Below are 21,566 nucleotides of genomic sequence, written 5' to 3' on the forward strand. Positions count from 1 at the left end.
CTCTGCTGCTATTATATGGTATTAAATTTGGCCAGTGAGTTCAGAAGATGGTGGGGTTTGGGGACGGGGGGGAAGGAAGACAACTGACAGCCAGCAAGATGCTGAGTTACGAAGGATCTCACCAGCACAGCCAGGAACTAAAAATGCTGAAGGGGCACATCCTGCCCAAGGCACATGGAAAACATAAAGGGCTCTGCAGAGACAGACATCCATGGGTCACCAGCACCAAGAGCTGCTACACCATATACTAACAGCTCTATTCTACTGTGTACCTTAAAGCATCAAGCATCCCAGAGCTGCTGTGGGTACGGCAATGAGGCCTTGGTTACCTGCACAGCACGCACGAGTTTTAGCCATGCTTGGAAGCCAAAGGTCATTGCACAAGGGCATCAAATATTTAATCAATTACCACTTTATGAACTGGAAACTCTGCATCCCTGTTACAACCCTGAAGTCTAACCAGTCCTGATGAACTGGCACAGCACCTCCACCCCTCCCTGCCGACAGCCCCCATCAGCCGGTGCTTTGGCTGTGAACTGGCTACTGCAGCCTTGCCACTGCTGTCACCAGCACCAAGGAGCTGCAGTATTCAGGGGAGAGGGAAGGCAAAGCACCGGCCTTTTATCCCTCCTTTACCTGCTTTCCCTTCCTTTCACTCTCTGCTCTGCTGTTTTGCCCCACCCTGAGCTGCTCCAAGGAATGGATAGTTAGCACACAGAGGAATACAGGCTGGGAGAGGTGGCTGCTCGTCCCTGCCTGCGACTGCTCTGCAAAAGTGGCCGAATCCGCTCCCAGCACCCTGCTGCCCTTCCCACCACCCTCTGCCGAAAGAAAGGGCTCTTCCATCCCACTGCTGCCGCTTCCTTTCCCTTGGAGCGCAGTCAAAGCTGGCCTCAGTGGCACCTGCAAAACAGTTTCGCTTGCAAGTCTCAGAAGCAAACAGTTTGGAAACGATACAAACGGGTCCTCTGTCGCTGTGGTGATCCTTGTTAGCAGGGGTGGGTGATGGGGAGATTTTTCCCCTCTCGCCTCTAAGTCTCACGCAAGCTGAATCCACAAGCTGGATGGGAAATTAGCCATCTCGGCATTTTTCCACCTTACTTTGCTTTTTCGGCTGATGTCATAACGTAACATATGGCATTGTACAGAGAAACAAAAAACAAAAACCAGGAGAAACAAACCCCCTCCTGCCTTCCCCTGCCCCAGATCTGTCTCTGGGTCTAGCCTCACCCCAAACCTCTCTGGTCTGAGACAGGGCTGCTCTGGGGTACAGGGCTGAGCCAGGATGACCCACGCTGCTTGTACCACCTGCGGGATGGCGTGTAATGGGGAGAGCCTCATTCCTCACCCGCAGATCCACTATACCACCCCTGAAATATTTGGCAGAGGCTGCCCATGTTTGCACAGCTGGGGACAGGGTGAACGGGGGACAGAGGGGGTCAGGAATCTGGGAGGGAACTGAGACCTGACTGTCCATCCCTACACCACACTGGTAAGGACACAGCCCTTCTTGGACACCCCCATGGTAGCCTTTGAGATGCCTGAGCCATTCCCTACAAGGTCACATCTGTTTTATTACCAGTGCTGCCTGGTTTGGAAGAGAAGGTCTTAGAGGAAGAAACACCGATAATCTCATCAGTTGACACTGACACTGATGGCTCAGTTTTCTAGCAGTAACCCTCTTCTCATCCCTCCGAGAAGAGCTACCTAAAGAAACACAGTGGCCGTTACCTGCCGGTGACTTCAATGTTGGAGACGGCGTAGAAGTACTTGTACAGGTTCTCCCTCTGCACGTAGGTGCCCCCCAGGGCTGGCCTCAGCAGCCTCATCCTCAGGTCAGTCACGGTGAAGAAGTCCTTGAGCCCTTTGGCGCTCTCCAGCCGGGTGTACAAGTTGTCCATGTTCTTGAGGTCGGGGCCAGCAAAGATGGCAAAGCGGTCCCTCACCTCGAACCGGACAGTCTTCTCCTTTTTGGATCCCACCCAGCGGGAATACTCCTCCGTGCAGAGGACCCTGTTGGCACTGGTGGTGGAGAGGTCCCGGACCCTCCGTGCTGGCATGCTGAAGGCCTCCATGCAGTCATCTGCGTAATACTGGTATGGGTGCCAAGTCCTCCCGTTGTCCAGCGACTTCTCCAGCATCATGATGGTGGGCCGGCCGTACTCAAAGGTTATCACGATGTCGTCCGTCAGCTCGATGCTCTTGTTCCAGGACAGCGTGATGTTGGCCAGCAGTGGCTCCGGGTACCGGCGCCACGTCACGCTCTGCCAGTACGTGGCCAGCCCTTCGTCCTCGCTGTCGAACATGAGCTTGGGCGGGTGGGCCAGGTCGGGGTTGGAGGCATCGCACTCGTCGCTGCACAGGTACGGGTTCTCCTGGAACAACAACAACGGTCACGAGAGAAGAAAGCAATGCCTGGGCACTGTGGGCCACGCGGGGGTGACCGAGCTCGCAGCCAGACCCTGCTTGCCCCCGTTCCTTCTTTTTTTGCTGCTTTTGTCAAAATGTTAACTGCTCGGCTGAGCTGGAGTGTGCCGGGGGCCTGGCTCTGCATGATGCCGTTTCTGAGAATGAATTTAAGACAGAAATACGTAGCTCTGCCTTTGCCATTAGAATAGCTGAGTTGTTTCCTCTGAAAGGCCCTTTGGGAAAGGGCCCTTCAATTTGGCACAGGGGCAATTTTCATAGAAAGCATTTTCCCTGAGACTGTCTCTGAGAAACTTCACTTCAGCTTGGCCGAGTTACAAGCCCGTGGAAAGCCACATTCACGCCTGCTTGCTCAGAAAGAGGGAACGTCTCAATCCCCAGACACAGCCTCCATGCCTCCACCAGCTCCTGACACTGACCAGGCCGGTGAGACACCATTCCCCAGGCTCTCTGAGCGGGGCCCAGCACTGCTGGAGGGGGAAAGCCCCATTTCCCTGTGCCCTGAGCTGGGACGGGACTGGGATGTAAGGCAGAGAACAGAAGTTTGTTCTTGTGGTGTCTCTGCTGAACCCCCCAGGCTGCCCCAGGACAGTATGCTGGCCTTGGGGACAAGTGATGCAGGCACGCTCTGGGCTGCACCCAGTCAGCCTGACGCGATAACCATTTCTGGTGATTTTTCAGCTCAATAACAGGGTTGTCTGTGCTGATGGGTGCATTGCTCGTGTGTGTGTGTGTGTGTGTTAAAACTCTTCATTACAAGCTGGGGTTTGTCCTGCCCTGCAGCCCCTGTCTGCAGGGTGGAGTGTTGTGGGTCAGGCCTGCCTCGGGGATGATGCAGGGATGTGTTATAGCAGGTATATTTTTCAGATTCTGACCCCTGAAAAGCCCTGCATGGCTTCACACTGCAAATCTTTGTTGCATACAAAGCATCTTTGCCTCATACTGTCACTCCCAGAACCCAACCCCAGAGGATGGGGAGGGAGAGGGCCTGGTACGGCACCAGGCTCAGCTGTGGCCGGGCCCCTCACCACAGAGGCAGAGCCACCTGGCACCGAGGAGGTGATAAGAGGAGATGATAAAGCAGCTGGAGCTGCTCAGGGATGATGCTTGGAGGTGAGCAGCCTGCAGGGGTGCAAGGTCTGGCTGTCCTGAGCACAGCAGTAAGGTAAGACCGAGAGTTGTTTTATGGTTTTGTTTCTGAATGCTTTGTGGGTGGTCTGGAACGAAGAGTGCTGCATGCAGGAGCTGTGCTGATGATGGTACCAGAGGTTTAAACCCTGCGAGGTGCAGGGACCGTGGCAGGCTGGCTGTGTCCTGGGGCTGGGACATCCCTGGTGCTGTGAGCAGGGGAAGCCTGGGCAGAGGCTGCTTATGCACATTGATCCTGTGCCAGGGGCTTGCTCTGACCTGCAAAGCTGATGAAAGTGCTTGTGGTCTGATTTATGGTACCCTACGAAGACCCTGGGCAAAGCAGAGGAGGGGAGACCCGGCTTCCACAAATGGGTACTCATGGGTGCAATGTGGGGACTGGGGCTGTGCCTTGAACACGGATGCTGATGTATAATGTGAAGTACTTTGGAAAATCTGGGGTTTGCCATCTCCAGCTGGGCTACCAAACCCACCAGGAACTGCCTAGGGCTGTCTCCACTCTGCATCTGTAAAATGGGCTTTTGGCCTCCCCATGTCTCAGAGGCGTGCTGGGTACAAGTGAGCGGAGGCCACAGCGCCGAGAAGCCTAGAAAAGCTCCTGAGGGCATAAATAATTCTGTCTTCTGAGCAGCGTTTGGGTAGCGTGCTGTAAGTAAGGCAGCTCCACGAGCAAAAACAGCGAGCAGCTGATTTGTACGTGAGCACCAGGCTGCTCTGCGAGGGATGAAGCAGTGGCTGGGGGGGCGGGTGGGGGCTCCTGTAAATAAAGCGTGCCTTGCTGCATGCGTGTGCTAAGCTGCCAGGGAAAGCAGCAGAAACCAGGGGGTGAAAAGCAACAAAACTTGTACTGTTTCCAACATGAGCTCAACCTCCTGACACAACCCCAACTGCAGTGACGTGTGGCTTTTGCCATCTCCTGTGTGTGCGGGGAGAGGAAGGGGCTGTGGCCGGAGCTGCTGAGCCCTGGTGTGGTGCATGCACATCCCCCTGAGCAGGGAGGGCACTGGATGGATGCTTCGGTGGGTGTTCGGTTATTTTTCACCTGCAGCTGTACCAAGTGAATGAGGGGCATGCATGATGTGCTCAGACCTGCATGGGTGGGTCAGGTCGCGGGGTGAGGGCACCTGCCTGGTGCTCCCTTCCCAAAGGAAGATGTCCTGAGCAAGGGCAGATGCCAGCTGGGGTGCTGGGGGGCCTCTCCTGCTGCAGCATGCCGCACTGGAGCAGAGATTTAAAAAAAAAAAAAAGGTATTGACATATTTAATATGCTCTCCTGACTCGTCACGTTCAGAGGAATTGTTTACCTCTGCTAATGAGACACAGCTTCCTGCTGGGGGATGTAGCTGCCTCTTAGCACAGCTTTACAGTGGCTGCTGATGGAAGAGGATGAAAAATCCCCATCAGCTGAAGCTATGGGGGCTTTGAGTGCATTTTCCTGTGCTGAGGCAACATATTGTGTTGCAGTATGGTTCTGCTACAAATGCGGTCGTACAAATGGCTTAATAGGACAACCCTGAAAAGGCCGTCCTGGAGCTCTGTTTTCATGTCTGAAGAAAGGCACAGCAGTGCGGCGTTGTGGTGTGGGGCTGGTGGGGGAACCGCCTGCGGGGCAGAGCAGAAGGCTCCCCAATAAATTCGTGATACTGCTCAGGGGTGCCCTTGCTGGTGTGGCTTCCTTTCATTGCGTGCAGCAGCCGTCAGGGCTGCCAAAGCACCCAAGCAGGTAGGGGATGAATCTCCACCGAGTATTTGCTGCCTGAGCTGTCCCCAGCGTGGCTGTGCTGACCAGGCCCATCCTCAGGGCTAGGGATGTTGCTTCTATTGCGGATGATTTTGGAGGCTTCCTTAACCACTGGATGAACTACACGAGGGAAGAGCTTTGCAACCAAACCACGATGATAAAACACTACCCAGAGCAGAGGGGATGCGTGAGAGCGGTACCTGCAGCTGTAAAGGGTGGCCAGGGTGGGAGGTGGGAGAGGTTTCCCAGGAGCACTGAGGGGAAGCAGCCGAGTCTGACAAATTCAAGGCCCCTCCTGGTGTCCCACCTGCAGGGATGGATGGAGCTGGCCCGGCACCATGGCCAGGCATGCCTCCTGGTGCGGGCTGGCAGGCTGAGAGCAGGAGGAAGCAGGGCCAAAACCCTGCCTGTCTCCCATATGCCTGTCCCAGGGATCAGGGAACTGGAGGCTCATGATCCCTGGTGGCTCCTTTACGCACAAACCTGTAAACGTGCACAGCTCAGCAAGCCCAAGGATGTCTTTAAGCACCCCGGTGCTCCGGAGTGGCATATGGCTTGAGATCTGCTGAGTTTTAACAGGGCAAACGTGAAAATAACCTCTAAGTGACAGCGCTGAAAGGTGGGCAAGAGCCTCAAAAGCCACCAAGTGAGTCACGTCACTATGGCTTCCTCTGCTAAAATGAAATGTTCCTTTTTGGTTTTGGGCTTATTGAAATGTCCTTCCTCCTCGGGATGCTCAATGCGTTTGCTGCCGGTGGGGTGGTTTGAAGTCAGCCGGGAGGGCAGGGGGGAGCGGAAACAGATGGCCACTCTTTGGCTGCTCCCTTGGTCCTGGTAAGATCAGTTATAGCACTGTTGAAACAATTCCAGGTATTATTTTAGAATCTGGTTTCCTTATCCAAGCCATGTGTCCTCCAAAGAATCTGTCCAAAGTCTCAAGATATTTACGTCTTCAATCTAAAAGTCAGGATGCATTAGCCAGGGAAACTTGGTCCCAGGGAGCTTAAAATAAAACAGTTCACTTAGTCTCACGCTATTAAATCAGTCGTGAATGTCCTCATGGCAACTAAATGTTGCAGTTCTCCAGCATGCTCTTCTGGTTGCTCTTTTCTTGCGGGTGCACCAAAAAGTGTTGCAGCCTTGCTGAGCCCAAGCTCAGCCCAAATGGGCAAAGCCCTGGGGCAAGCGGTAAAATCCTAGCTGAGGACAAGTTGCCGTAATAAATGACATCACAGCAAGACTGTGACGGCATGGGGAAAATGTCCCCGGGAGGGTGACATGTCTGGCAATGTCCCGTGCTGGTGTTTGCAGATGCACCCTTGGGTTTCACCTCCTCTCGGTGCTCAGCAGAAATGCTGCACGAGGGCGCTTCTGAAGGTGACAGCGGGGGTTTGGTCCTTGAGGGAGGATTTCTTGGGCAGCAAGCTCCCTCTGACAAGGCACGATGACAGGAATCCAGGGTGCTGTAGGTAAGCTGCCCCCCCCACCTTGCTGGGGGGAGAGGGAATGGGGAAAACAGGCGCACTAAAAGCCCAGTTTCACAAAGCCCAGCTGGTTCCCAGGGCTCTTAATGAGTGCACAAAGTTGTTTTGCTTTTTTTCCTGGCAGATAATGCCATTTTTAAGCCTCATAGCATAAAATTATATATTTTTGTAGGTGAAATTACTTGATTAACCATTAAGCTGTTGAATATTTTAAACAAACTAGACATCTGTTGTGAATGGAGAAAGCTGCACAGAAATAAAACTGCAGTCTTCAGTAGGTCCCCATGCCAAAGGAAAAGCTGGAAAGAAATTACAATCGCTAGCTGCACAATGAAGAAAAATAATAAAAATATTAGTAATGTTAAAGGAAAAAATAAAGGTTTGAGCGGTGAAAAATAAGGGGACAATGTGGAAGTTTGTACTGCTCGGCCAAAGATGCTAACCACTGCTGTCAGAACCCCTGTGAGCTGCTCAGCTGGTGTCTTGGCCTGGGGACCCCGTGGAGCTGTGCTGTTTCCCCAGGTCTCCTCTGCCTGGTGAGATCCTACAGCTCAGGTCAAGGCTTCTCCTAGAGCCCAGGTCACCCTGGGATCGACCTGGTTTTAATCCCAATCACAAGAAGATGAGCGGTGTCACGTCAGTTTGGAGTAGCTTCAGAAATCAAAACTTTGTTTTTAGCTGGGGTGAAGAAATGTTGGCTTTTCTGTAGGAAGATTTTTATCCAAGGGGAAGGAATTAAATGCATTTCTTGGGCACAAAGACCCATGCTGTTGTGCAGATTTCCCTTGTGTCCTTCCTTCTGTAGTGTTTTCTCCAATAACTCAGACCTTAGATATTTCCGGGGTGTTCTGCAAGAGCTGGTGATGGTTGGGCAGCTGGGTCACCCCCTCAACAGCTGCCAGCGTTAAAAGTCCCGAGGAACCCAATCCAGCTCCCTGCAGACTTTGCAAATGGGACTGCTACTTAGCAAACAGATTCACCCAGCAGCCAGGAGAATGCCTTGACCTTTGTGTGCCATCAGCAACAACCGGCCCTGACACGGCTGGGGTGCAGGCAGGAGGCAGGGGGGCTGCGTTGGGCAGGGATGGCGTGGTGCTTCCCCTCCTTCGGCGAGCATTTATCAGGTTTTGTGAGCAGCACGAGTCATCCAGAGCAAAACAACCCTGCGAGGGATCAGCGTTTCGCTGGCCTTTGAGCTGGGTGGTTGCTGGAGGGATTTCAATGAGGAAAAGCAGCACAAAAACCTGCCTCCAGGGAGCACTGAATGTCACCTCCACCCACCAGGTGACAATCCTCTCCCGGTGCTCGCCCTGCTCCAGACGTCTTAAGGAGCTCTCAGGTGCATCCCAAGGTCTTTCCGCTTCCTGCAGTGCACCTACGACCCTGCCTTGGTTTTCAGCTTAAAGATTAGCTGATTAGGTTCACAAAGTCCCCGCGTTGCCTCACACAGCAACAAAGCGCTCGGGTTCGTCTCAAATTTCCATCAGACCCTGCAAAACAACTGCATTGGCAAAATCCTTGCGTGCACCTGATCCCTGCTACTGCTCCTGCCGTGCTCCCCGCAGGTGTCCTGCAGCCCCCTCCCCTGCGCAGCCTGTCTGTCACTGGTAGCCCTGGGGGACAGGGTCCCCGCCATGCGGTGGCCCCGTGGGGCAGCAGATGGCCGGGAGCACGGCTGGAGCAGCCCCCGTGCTCACAGCACAGCTCCTGCTGGGGAAGATTTCGGGCAGTGACGGTGACAGCACTTGTTCTGTCCCTGGCTCTCGGCATCCAGACACCCGAAGTTTTATTTTGTGGCTTCTCCCCGCAGAGCGCAGCGTTGGGTTTGTCTGGCTGGCAGGTTGCAGGATAAAACCGGAGGGGTTGTTTCAGTGCATTTGTTTTTCTGTTTCTCTCCTTTACGCTCAGATGAGTTCCCTGGGTTAATCCCGGGATTAGCGGCCCCGCTGCCCCGCGCTGCTCCCTGCAGCTGCCAGCCTGCGCCGAGCAGGCAGGATGCGGTCCCCGTCCCAGCCCAGGTGACGAGCGGCTCCGTCCTCTGCTCTGACACAGTGAGACCTGCCTTCTGCAACACGAATTTTCACCACGCTGCGATATGAGTGGATCAGGAGACTTTCCTGGTTTTTCTTCCAATACCTGCTCCAGGAAGCAACTCTGTTTCCTGACCAGAATCCCGTTTACGTGGGAGAACAGGCGGGCTTGTCCTAAAGCCATCGCCGGGCATTTTAGCTCTTGTTGCTCTTGACCCCAGGGGTCAACTGCTCTGTCGGGATTTATGAAAAGACGAGGTGATTTTTATGATCAAAACTAACGTTCGTGGGTAATTAAATCTCATGCTTCGGGGCATAAACCATAACCTGCCAGTGGCCAGGATGGGACTCCCAGAGAACTGGAAATAGTTGCTGACAATTAATTTTCACTCTATTCGTGGGGGCTGGGAGGGATCAGAGGGGTGAAACATCCGTAATTAATTTACAGCGATTATTTCCAACAGCTGGCAAGTGGCATAACTCAGCGGCAGAGATGGCTGGGAGCATGGAAATAATTGAGCAGAAATACCTCCGGAGCGAAGCGCCGGCCGGGTCCCTGCTTGTGCAGGGCCAAGGTCTGCGCCTCCCTCAGTGGTGGCTGAGCCCGGTGCCCCGGGAGCTGGAGGTGGCCCCAGCAGGGACGGGGTTTCTCAGCTCCCTGTAGGCTGCCAAGTGCCCTGCGCTGTGTCCTGGTGCTCAGGATCACCGTCCCCAGCTGGGGTGGATGTGGCACTGGCTGTGAAATAGAAGGGACGCTGCGGTTTGGTGTCTGTCCCTGCCACGGGTGGGTTTAGAGGCTGTGAGTGGTTTCTCCTGGCCAACTCCTGGTCCAGCTGAGAAGCTGGAGGGTCCCTTGGTCTTGGACGGACCCTGCTCATGTGTCTGCAACAACACGGCCAGAAATCAGGCAGATGGATGCAGAGGGAGCTGCAAAGCTGGGGGACATGGGAGGGATGCAGGGAGCTGCAGGGTGCGTGACGAGACCACTCTGAGCTGCTCGAGTTCCTCTTGCACTGGTTACCCTATCCCTGGTGCTTATGTGGGCTTTTGCTGTGATGTGAGGCTTTGTACTGAATCCAGCAAACATTTCAGAAGTATTTGCCTGCGCTGTTTTGGGATTCTTGGTGTGTTGGCAGGGAGGGGTCCCTGGATGGGGCCACATTTGCCGCAAAATTGGGCTGTGGGGATGCTGGGGGTGCTCCGAATGTAAAACACGCCTTTTCGGAATGAAACCTGAATAGCTTTCTTCAAGATGTGTGTTTGCCTGTTTCTCCTAAATGCCACTCAGTGAAGTTACGTGTCTATTTGATAGTCCAGAAGCCTGGGAGCTTGGGAACGCTCGCAGCAAAGCCCTCGTCCCTGCACCCTGCGGGTGTGCCCCGAGCTGGGCACGGAGCCCTGCGCATCGCTTCCCTCTCCGTGCTGACCCTCTGAAGAGATGCTTTTAAGTGGCCCATGCGTGTAGGCAGATTCTGGCAAGGCGTCTGTGATTAAGTGGTGGATTATTTAGCAGCTTCACCTCTGCAGGGGAAAGCTGGCTCCGTTTTGGAGGCAGGGAGCTCCGGGGAACGGAGCCTTGCAGGGATGGGGAGCGGCGCGTGGGCTCGCAGGGATGTTTGCTCGCTCCTGTGCCCTTCCCTCGCTGCCTCCCTTCCCCCAGCCATCTGCAAGGGGCTCTTATTAGGGCAGAGAAAGCAAAAGGGGAGAAGAACGTCCTCACTAACAAGCTGTTTCCTGTTTATTAGCAGGTAAAGGCAGAGCTGGGATGAATTATTAATAGGGTGGAAATGGGGTCCCTCCACAGATCTGTTGCTAATTCTGGCTCAGCCGAATGTCACTCTTACTCCCCCCTCCATCTCGCAGTGGTTTGGGGGATTGATTGCTCTCTCCCTTTCTTTCTATTCCTCCCGGATCGGAGGTTGTCTGAGTGCAAGGTCACCCCTCTTCACGGGGCGTTAGGACATGCTCTGCCTGCCTGCTGGATTCAGGATACCGTGAGTCAGCAGAACACGCACCGCTGGCTTCGCCGCACGGCTCTTAGTAGGCGCACGCCGGTACGCGCTCAGCAAGACATTTCGCTTTTCTTTTTGCCTCTTTCCTTTGGCCTGAAGCAGATACTCATTCACCGAACAGCATGCTGCTCGTTCAAGGCTCTCGCGCTCCCTTGGGCCCATCTCTCTGCAAGAGAGGAGATGCAACCTGTGCTTTGCTGGCTGCTGTTCCCCTTCCCCCTCTCCACTCTGTTTCTGAATTCGAGAAGCATCTTGTGCATATTTCACCATATTTTGCTCAGCACTGTGCCCTTCTCCAGGAGTAGCTGCTCCTGTTGCTCCACCAGCCATGGTAAAATGCGTGAGTGGCTGGGTTGGGGAGTACCAATGCAACATCCCATTCTCTGGTGGGGAAACCGAGGCAGGGAAAGGTTTAAGGAGCAGGTTCTGGCTTTGCCAGGAGCTTTTGAAAGTCCCAGGTACCAGCAGCTGAGCATCAGAGTGGTGGCTCCTTGACCCAGTCTTGATGTAGGGGTCAAGGAAACCTCAGCTCTTGCCCCATGCTGTCTCTGAAACTTTCTCTGTAACCTGCTTGGTACCTCCACAGGGGAAGGGTCTGCACGGATCCCTGTGTCATAGATCGTGCAGTCTGTGCAGGAGTCCTCCCCTCTGCAAAGGGAGAAGGCACCTGGTGCCCGTCACGCACAAGGACTGATCCCAGTCACCTCCCCATCCTCGCGGCACAGCCGGCACTGCTCAGGCACAGACAAAATGGTCAAAAAAAAAATCCGGTGACAGGACAAACGTTAAGCACCAGGCTGAAATCAGCCCAGTCTAAGGGTGACCTCTCCCAGCAGGACCCCAGCATGGCACTGGCAGGGCTGCCTTCAGAGCAGTGCTTACATTTCCACAGCCCCGGGGTGCCTCGGAGCAGCAGCCCAGCCTCTGCTGCTGGATCGCCCTGGCCCAAAAATGCGTGTGCAGCCCATCTGGGGGCGATGCGAGGGTTAAGCACCACGTGGAAAATTCCACTCCTAAGCAGATAATCTTGTCTGCGCTGGGCACATCCACGCATCGCGCGCAGCCTGGCCTCCCATGTCATAATTTTTGAGCAGCTCCTTCATTCGGAACTGGTAATCCCCCGATGAGCCGCTGTAACCCCGACCCCTCTCCGCTGGCCTCACCTCTGTGCCCGCCCTGCCGTCGGGGTGGGGCTGTGCTATGGCACTGCTCCTTTTGCCAGTTTGCAGATTAAGGGGTGACCTCGAGGCTGGGATCAGCCAGCGGGATCAGGAGCTGATGAAGCAGGCGCCCCTCGGCCAGCAAATGTGGGCACACGTTCAGGGATGCGGAGGTTTAATCCCATTGACTGCTTTTTAGCTCGCCTCCAAACCTGGACGTTCTGTACCCAAGAGCTGCAAGCTTTGCTCTTCCCGGGGCACTTCCCAAAAGCTTGTCCACAAATTAAGCTGCCTGGATCCTGCCCCATCCCTCCTCTGCCAGTTTAAGCCCCGTGTCTCGCTACAGAAGAGCACCTGAGTGCAGATGCGGCCCCTACCAGGAGCAGCGCAGCAGCAGCGACCTGTTTGCTGGACTCGGAGTGCATTATTGATTCAGGACGAAGAAAATGCTTAGGAAGTAGGAAAAGTGTCCTGCTCTCTAAAAGCTTGAGCGCCTTGCAAGCTCAATACATGCAGCCTTTGCAGAGAGGCTTGCTATGCTGCTATTAATATTTTATTCTCTGAGAGAGGCCCAGATAGTTTGAATGGGGGAGGGCAGGACTTGGTGCTTGGGGGGGGAGAGATGAGTAGAACAGAGGCACTGCTGCAGCCCTCAAATGGGGGTGCAGATACCCCCAGAGCCTTTATAGGAGCAGGACAGCTTGGTGGTGAACACCCCTGTACCCACCCATCTCCTATCAGGGCTCCTGCATCCTTTACTCTGCTTTTGCTGTTGCATGCACTTATGGAAACCATGGTAGAAGAGCGGTCCTTCCCACTAAGTGTCAGGGCCTGAAGGAGATCATATCTATGCTACAGAATACAACACAGATTAAAAATAAGTAAGAGGGACTTCCCTGAATCTCTTAGCTTCAGAAGTTGCTCATGGAAAACTGCTGTGCGTGGAGCTGGTGGATGAGTGAGGGCCACAGATGCTGGAGGAGCTGCTCCCCAGCAAGCCTTTGGAGTCACTGCTCTGTTTTTTTCCATCTGGATGCTGTCCCCACTGAAGAGCAAAGCTTTTTGTAAGAGCAGTTTCTTTCTCATCTCTTAAGGTGGGGGTAAACTTTCTGTTCACTGTACCAATTAAATCTACTTGACAGCTTGATTTCTGTTGCTGAGCCTTTTCCATCAGCGAGTTGAAGCGATTCTTGTTAGGAGAGCAATATCCCACTTTGCAACGAGATGAATCCCGAACTGGGCATTTAAGGAAATTGCCACGGACTGTGAGTGGAAATCCCGTTTGCTCAGCACTCTCTAATTTAAAACCGAGCTGTATTCTCTCATTTTCTGTAAAGCCTCTGCTTTTATAACGCTGAGATCCTGCTGCACTCGAGTAGCCTCTGTGGTAGGAGAGTGGTGGCGTGCAATTTGCTGAGCAGCTAATAACATGCAATGCAAGGGTCTGGCCCCAAGGGCACGGAGCCACTGGTCTTGACTTTGGATTGTGTTTTCTGCAGCAGCCCTGGTGCTGAGAAGAGATTTGTGAGGGGGGGTGGGGGGTGGAATATATCCAAAAGACCCCAGCCCTTTCTCCCATGCTGGAAAGCAATGCTGCAAGGGATGCATTTGGTGAATTAGGAAGCCTTCATCCTGATGCAAATGGCATCAAGTTGGCTTTTCCAGGCGCTACTCAAAGGAAAGAGGAGGCTTTTCCAGGCGTCACGTCTGTTCTGGAGGGTTGGTGGGGGATCAGGTCTGTTAGCACCTCACAGATGTGGAAAGAAAGATGAGGCTTTCTGTCCCTGACTGAGTTGTCAGTGGCATTTTGACATCTGAGAGTGGGCTTCTTGTGCTGCTGAATGTTGGCATAAAGGCAAAGTAATTGTCCCCAGTGCCACGTAGCTCCTGCCAGGAAGGGCAGCGGGGAGCTCTGGCACCCAGCCCCCTGCTACGGCCAGGGCTGGGGTTGCAGTCAACTGTGGGTGCTGCTGATTCATTCAAGGAGGGAGGACATCCCCTCTTCTTAGAAAGGATTTGACTCATGTATGGGCTCTGCTCAGCCCAAAGGGTGGCCTCGAGTCTCAGGGTGGTCACATGGCTGAGGACCCCTCGCGCTTTGCCCCCCAGGCTGGGGAAGGTCTGCGTATCTTGTCACTGCCTGGGCTACCAGCAGGGATGAATCCGTCCTTTAACCACCAGGTCAGGCTGCATCTCTACAAATGCCGTTGGAAGAGCATCTGTGAAGCAATTCCATTTTCCTTCTTTCTTTAAAAACTTTGAATTTCATTTTAATCCCCCCCCAGACCCGCAGTCATCCGTTTGTACCTAAACAAGGGTGTGAAGATGCTGCCAGGTGGAGCAGCATGTGACACACGCTAAGAGCCTAGGGAAAAGGACTTCTGTGCCTAAAAGTTTGTCTGCTTTTTCCTATGCTAGCAGCTGGTCTCAGAAGAGAAATAGCTCTTTAGCACAAGCCTTATAAACCCACGCCATTCAGAAAGTTTAGCTAAGAATTAAACTAAACATCAAATTTGGCTGAATGCGTAATGAATAAATAAAGCCTTTTCCTTTCATGTACCCGTGCCAAAATCAACAAGCTCTATTAGCTGATGAAACAATGCTGACGCTAAATAAAAATACCCCTGACCCATCAATATGGGCTAAGAGCTCGGCCCTGCATCAAAGAGCATTGTCTGAACAAGAAATACTGTCTCGACACCTCTGGAAAACAAAAAAAAGCTCCGATCCCGAGGGCTGCAGGCAGCTCTTGGCAGGGTGTTAAGGAGCAGCAGAACCACCGTGGTGGCCGCTGCCTCGCAGGCAGCCAGCTCCCGACACCTCTGCTCATTCCCTTCACCTTTGCTGTAATGATTTGGAAACCCGGTGATCTGCCAGCCCCTTTGGGACAGGGAACGTGGCTGTGACGTTTGCTCGCTCCCCGCCACCTGCCCTGTATGTAAATTGCCCACAAAACCTGTGGGTCAGTTTTTATCAGGTGTGCGAAGTGCCAAAGCTTGGACAGCGAAATTCTCCAAGGCCCCTGCTCGGTGTCAAAGTGCTTCAGCAACGGGGAACAGCTCAGCGCTGGGGCTGGGCCACCTTCCTGCACCACGTCCGCATCCCCAGCCCTGTGTGCCCCTGGCTCCTGGCTGGGCCCCTCTGGCCAGCACCTCCCATTTGAAATCTGGTTTGAAATCTGGTTTGAAATCTGCATTTCACTGCTTTGTGCCCTGGCCTGGGTCTTTGAAGTTTTCCCCCTCCCCTCGGCAGCCTCGGTTAAAAGCCCCGTTCCCTATTGTTCCCTGTTAGTCTTCGGTCCTGCTTTCAGATCGTTCAGGCTTTTATTTGCTCATCCATCTGTCTTCCTGCTCCCACCGCTCCCCCCTGCCCTGCCAGAAGGGAAAGTACAATTCATTTTTCAGGTAACCCTGCCAGAAGGGCACTGACATGGATAGGAGACGGCTCGAGAGCTGTGGAAAAAAGCAAAAACTCGGGGCTTTAATAGGCAGCAAAACGCTGCACAGCCAGAACGGAGCAGCCAGATGTGGCTAGAAATTGCTGTAAAACTGAGAAAAGACAACCCTCCCAATAATTCCTGCAATCCCCCAGGCGCCTCCTTCTGCAGAACTCCGAGGGCTGCTGTGAGTTGGTAAAACTGTAATGTGTGTGTGTGATCCTTTGGGCTGTGCAAAGCCTCCGGGGCACGGGCGCAGCCTGGAAGGTCAGAGCCTCGCAGGAGGTGCTCGTGGGGTCCTGGCCCTGCTGCCGATGCCCAAGCAGGGCTGTGCACCTTCATCCAGCGATGCTGTGTGCAGGATCATGGCCCACCTCCAGCACCCAGGGACGTCTGCGTGTCTTTAACTTCGATTTTAGTTGTCTGAGCAGCGCAGGCGTCCTGCCGGGCTGGGCTTAATTCTTAGTAATGTTAGCTTAACTTCACGGGCAGTACCCTGCTGTTTTGAAAGACACCTAAGAAAGCAATATAGCCACTGTAAGAGCCTCTCTGTTGGAAAGCTGGGCTTGTTTGAGGACCCACCTGTTATGTGAAAATAATTAAAACCTGAAGAGAAAGGGTAATGGGACAGGGAAAGGCATCGGGGCGGGCTGGCAGCAAGGGGCTCGGGTGGGAGCCCACCGCCGACCCGCTGGGTCTGTGCAAGCTGCGACCTTCCCCTCGCAGCAAGGACCAGGCTCTGAGGTCGCAATGATCGGCGGGCAGCGGCATTGATTTTTGTCCAGCGCTTCCCCTGCGCAGGGCCAGCACAAGTCCGCTCACATCCGCTGCGGACGCTGCGTGCCTCTCTGCATGTCAATAGGTGTCAAGTCACCACCCAGGGCCCCTGATGGAGAGGCCGCTTCTTGCTGATTCCACCTTACGCCGACCGTAAGGGGATGCTCAGCAGTAAGTGGCCGTGTGCCCTTCTCCGTGACAAGGGCCCTGAAAATGTACCTTGACGGCCTCCACGCGCACAAGTCCTGAGGCACAGATTTCACCCCGTCTCCTACTCTGCGCACTAAATGCTGGGGGGGCTCAGCGGTGCTGGAGTTCATTGGCTTCATTTTAGAAACTCTAATCCTCCGGAGAGGGCAGCACTGGTGTGAGATGTGGGAGACGAGGCAATAAATAAGGTGGGATTTCATAAACCTATCCAAAAAAATCTGAAAAATAGCACGCAGCGTGTTGTTTCTGTTTTGAGTTCGTGTCTCCGCCAGGGAATTTATCAGGGATTTTGCTGGGGAGGACCGTTTCTGTGCTGCCAGACAAAGGCTGGGCCGGGCGTGCTCCCGCCGGGGTCAGGCAGGGACAGGAAGGCAAATCCATGTTCTGCATTTGTGCAACGCTCATTCAGGGACGTATGCGGTGTTTGCAAGTGTTACAGCACATGGCAGGCGTACGCTACGGGGAAACGCTGCTGGTGCCCAGAATAGAAAGATTTTAGCTCAGTATTGACTGAAGCAAGAGATGCACAGAGCTGATTTCTGTTGGTATCTTTTACTTCCTCGGAGGGCAGTGGAGCTGGAGCCCAGCGCCCCGTCAGCCAGGGAGCATTTGCAAATAGCAGCCGTGAATTTAGCAGAATGCAATCTGTTGTTCACCTTCTAATCCTTCTGCAGCCAGCCAGATAAATGGGACTCCAGAGCGCCTTATCAATAGTTAACTGTTTTATTTGCAACCTTTGGCTTGATCTTTTCTTTCGAATGATCTTTTAAAGAGAAAAGCTGCTGCTTATCTGGAATTAGTGAAAACAGTTCTGGCTCTAATGAGCCCCCCCCCCGTAGGCTGGAGAGAATGGGGTAAATAGTGGTGTCATGTCGTGATGGTCTCAAATGCTTGGTGTCTTTTGATGCACCAAAGCAGTGCTTTTTTTCTCTTGGATTTTCAAGAGAAGCCCCGAGCTGCTTAGGCCCAGGGTGTTCTCCAGGTGGGAAACTGAGGCACGGGATACACAATTCTGGTTAGAGCAGGCAATAGAAACTGGGACTCCTTTCTCTCTCTTGCTGACTTAGATGAGAACACCCATTCTCATTGCAGCTAGTAGGGTGGCGTACTTTAGAAGCTGCTCCTTGCTCAGTGGAAGTCCCATCAACAGGGGTTGCCTTTGTTGCTGTGCCCTGCACCGCTGCCACGGGGCAGAGGATGCTGCAGCCATGCTGGTTTGCTCTCTGCTTTGACCCCTGAACTCTTTTTAACAACATAAAGCCTTGTGAATTATAAATCAAATGCTCCTGCTGAGCTTTGTGGTGCACGGAATGAAATGCAATGATTAATATTTAAGGGAAAATAAGTTAAAGATTTTAACTACAAGGGCAAGTGTCTGTCCACAAAGTCTTCTCACACTGAGACCAGAAGGAAGGGAGAGCTGCGTTTTCAGGGACTTTGGGGAAAGTCGTGGTGCCAGACCAGCTGACCCTGAGCTCCCCGTGGCCTCTGCTGTCCTGGCCCTTACTCTCACACCGAGACAAAGCGCCCACCACTGGCACAGCCCTGGTGTGGGCATTACCGGCAGGGAGGCCCCTGGACTCAGCAGCCTTTTGGTGTGGGACTGGCGAACCCACCACACGTTTCACCATGTGGGTGTGTGCTCTCAGAGCAGCTCGGGCTGCTGCTGCTGGCAGCTGTGCTTCTGAAACTCAGACCAAGAACAGCTCTTGTCTTTCTGCCCCTCAGCCCTCCCCAGCTCCTCACCCACCCCTTGGTGCACTGCCCCGTCCCCGCTCACGGGCCCCCCCGTCGTGCAGCACCAAGATGCGCAGGGACAACTTTTCCCATCTCCCAGATTTGGAGACTGGGAGCTCAAGGCGGCAGCCAGTGTTGCCACCCTGAGTGGGAATATTCCTCCAGCAGCACCTCAGCAGGACGCTGTGCCTGGCCACCTACAAGCAGAGCCTCTTACAGTGCATCAAACAAGGAGGGAAATACTTACGTGGGTGCAGAACCGCTCCGGAGGGTCCCCACAGGTGATGCCTGCCGGATCCACTCTCACTGTCACATAATCCTTCATCCGCATGGCCTTGGGCTGACAAGCGTAAAACTCCCATGACGGGCCATCGTCTGTGGTCACCCAGGACTTGCAAATGTCATACTGTCCCATGGCCAAGGGGAGACGGTGCAGAAGGAGAGCGAGCAGGTACAGCATGGCAGCTGCGGCCGAGTGCGGGATCCCAGGGCAGGGGCAGTGCCAAGAGTCCTGAGGAAGGCAGCTACTGGGCTAGGGGTTGCTCTCAGGATCAGCATGGAAACTCCTCATCTAAAGCTGATCCAGTCCAAGGAGATCAAGGTGAGGACAGGAACGATCCCACTTTGTGTGCCGTGTTCAGGCACAGAGAGTTTCTCTCGGCGCAGAAGCCAACTTTGCAAATTACTCGATTCGGAAAGTTTTGGCTGGAATTGCTGTTCAGTGGTCAAAAGTCTTCCTTAACCTCATTTTTTCTGCTTTTATTGTATGAAAGGGCTTCTAAATCAGCATGAAAATATCTAGAGGTGACTCCAGTCAATCAATAGAAAGATCAAGTTCTGAGTCGCTGATGAAATTTGATAGCAGTAAATTGGAGAGGCTGCGAGATGGTGCTGGATCAGGTTTTCCTCAACCTTCTTGTCTGCTGCAGATGCGTCGCTGGGTAAAGTGCCTTAACCCGGGGTCTGCTTGAAATAATTATTGGGGCTTTTGAACATTAGTATGTGAGATAACTACAGCATCTGGTCGTCAGTACGGCTCTGGCAGGAGAGGGCTCTATGGGGCTAACCTCCCCTTCTCCCAGAAGGTGACAGCATTGGCGTTACCGTGTCGGGGGGCGACATCTGCAGGGGTCTGAGCAGGCTGCTGGGTGCTCAGCGCATCGGTGGGAGCAGTGCTGTCCTCGCTGCTTCTCCCTCTGCTCCTTGCAGCAGTGGTGAGGCGCTGGCGTACGGAGGTTTGTCTGACTGTGCCTTTTGGCGACGGAGCATTGAGTTCCCAAGCCTTCAGCTCCAAGTCATGCTGCTACCTGAGGTCTCGTTCCTCTTGCATGATCAGGGCAAAGGGGGAGTTCATTAGCAGGCTGCACCTGCAACAAATTGAAAGACAAATTAGCTGGGGAAAGGGGGGTGCAGTTGGAGCAACAAGACCTGTAAGAACATGGGTCCCCTGGGAAATACAGACCTCGGCCGGGCTTCCCAAGATGCAGGCCAGTTTTTTGTAAAAGGGAGATATACAACTTTAATAAAAAGAAATCCATAGTAAGATGCTTATGGCTCTTCTGCTGTTTGGGAGATTGGAAGGAGTGCTGCCCCATTTAAGGTATCTGATTTTAACAGCAGCTGGACAACAATAGCTCTAATGGGTCTTCAAATAATATCAAGGAGTAGCTGTAGGTCATTAGAAGATGGAGAATATGCAGACAGACCAGGGACAGACAGATAAATTGAATGTCTTAAAAAGATAAGCAAATAAATAAGACAGCTGGGGAGACAGATACATTGTCCAGCATTCCCACATATGATTTATCTGAACAATAACGTTTAATAAAAAACAATTTAAAGTTCTAATAACATTTAAGGTTCACCTAATACAAAGAGCAATGACCTTCCCAGTATTCATTTCAGGTTAAAACAACAATTCTGCAATTTTGTTGTCTTTCCAATAGAGCTATAAAAATCTTAAGTAATTACAAAGCAAAATGACAAAGAACTGAAAAGGGAGAGTCAAACCCTCTCTCAGCATTAGATCCCGGAGAGAAATCTCATAAGAGGAGGTGGGAGGCATGCATCCAGAACAGAAATTCAGCTCTGGCTAATTCTCTTTCTATTGGATTCCCCAACTTTTCTCCCAGAATTTGGAGGTGCCTGCTTCAACAGCATGCCTAGCGTTTGCTTTCTCATAAAGCTCAGTTACTAAAGCTCAGAAACGGCAGGTTAACAGACGCATTGATCCGTGTTTGGGGGATTCATGTTGCTGTGCTGCCATCTCCCTTTCCCCCCTCTTTAGTTGAAAGATTTCTGATTGAGATGAATGAGTTCAGAAAAGACAAGCTATCTCTCATGCTTCATCGCTAGCTCTCAAAGAAGAGCCTATTATAGCTGCGTTGGACCCGAATAAACTCCCAAAGAATAGACTGGCTGCTATTTTTACATTATGAGTAAATGTAGTAAAAATAATAAAACGGTGTGACACAGTGTTTATAAGTCCCGCTGACATCAGAGCTGTCTTTTCAGTTATAAGTCAGTTCCTAATTATTACACCAAACTGGTCACAGCCAAGTGCCTAATAACATCAGAGCGCGTGAGGCTTCAGTGTTGTGTATAAAACAAGCAGGAGTTTTAATGAGGACTCCAGTGCTGTTAAGTTTATGGATCTATTTTCATAGCTGTAAAACCATATCTTGCGCTTGAATGGCTGTCAGGGAAGAACCCGGGAAGAAAGGATCTATAATATCTACTAGTTTCTTGTTATGCTTGCTAAATGTTGCAGATTCCCAGGGAAATAATTTGCCTGGGAATTTACAGTCAGTCAATCAAACAGGCGTGCTGGCTCCCTGGGAAGTCTGCGATGCAACACTTAAACGTTACAGTCCCTTTGCAGAAATAGTAGCACGACGGTGCTCTGAAGTAAGTCAGCACACCACCGACGGGGGAGAGACTTTCTGAGCTGAAGGTTTTGCCCTGCTTGGTTTGGTCTGATCCTCACAAAATAAATCTTCACCTGATATTATTAAGAAACTGCAGTTCATGGGAACAAATAGAATTAATGCTCTTTGTTGTCTTTGAAGAGTACACAGCAATCACAAGGGACTGATAGCCAGGGTATTAAAACCACAAAATTAGATTGTATCTTGACTTAGCTGGTTCTTTTTTTTTTTAATTATTATTGGATTAACACCCAACTGAACACAAGAGCACAGCACAGCAACAACTGAGCTGCCCTGGAATTAGGGACGAAGTAAACTCGGTGAAGGAGTTTTTGATTTCAGAAGTTGCCTTAGAAATCAAGCCGAGCCACTCTTCTCCCCGTGGGGACCGAGCTGAGAGTTTTTGTCCCTTCTTTTCCCCGGTCAGCCTTCCCCTGCCCCCCGACCAGCGGGGCTGGGGAATGCCCGCTCTGCGA

General features: G+C 52.7%; 2 protein-coding genes across 7 annotated transcripts in view; one reads left to right on the forward strand and one right to left on the reverse strand.

Annotated features, from left to right (window-relative positions):
• The window catches only part of NTNG2 (netrin G2), a 47,743-nt gene that overhangs the window by 24,090 nt on the left and 2,087 nt on the right, over nt 1–21,566 (reverse strand). For all 6 annotated transcript variants that reach the window (XM_080562251.1, XM_080562249.1, XM_080562250.1 and 3 more), the window contains exons 2-3: nt 18,411–19,530; nt 1,732–2,375 (exon numbers count right to left, since the gene is read on the reverse strand). In XM_080562251.1, coding sequence (XP_080418377.1) covers nt 1,732–2,375; nt 18,411–18,623 — 857 coding nt within the window. In that variant the 5' untranslated portion in view covers nt 18,624–19,530. The remainder of the gene's footprint in view (nt 1–1,731; nt 2,376–18,410; nt 19,531–21,566) is intronic.
• MED27 (mediator complex subunit 27) overlaps nt 3,513–21,566 on the forward strand; it is a 141,024-nt gene continuing 122,970 nt past the window's right edge. Inside the window, exon 1 of the mRNA XM_080562260.1 lies at nt 3,513–3,592. Within this exon, the coding sequence (XP_080418386.1) occupies nt 3,528–3,592 (65 nt within the window). The 5' untranslated portion in view covers nt 3,513–3,527. The remainder of the gene's footprint in view (nt 3,593–21,566) is intronic.

Source organism: Anser brachyrhynchus (assembly GCF_964034855.1).
Source record: "Anser brachyrhynchus genome assembly, chromosome: 19".
NCBI classification, from domain to species: domain Eukaryota; kingdom Metazoa; phylum Chordata; class Aves; order Anseriformes; family Anatidae; genus Anser; species Anser brachyrhynchus.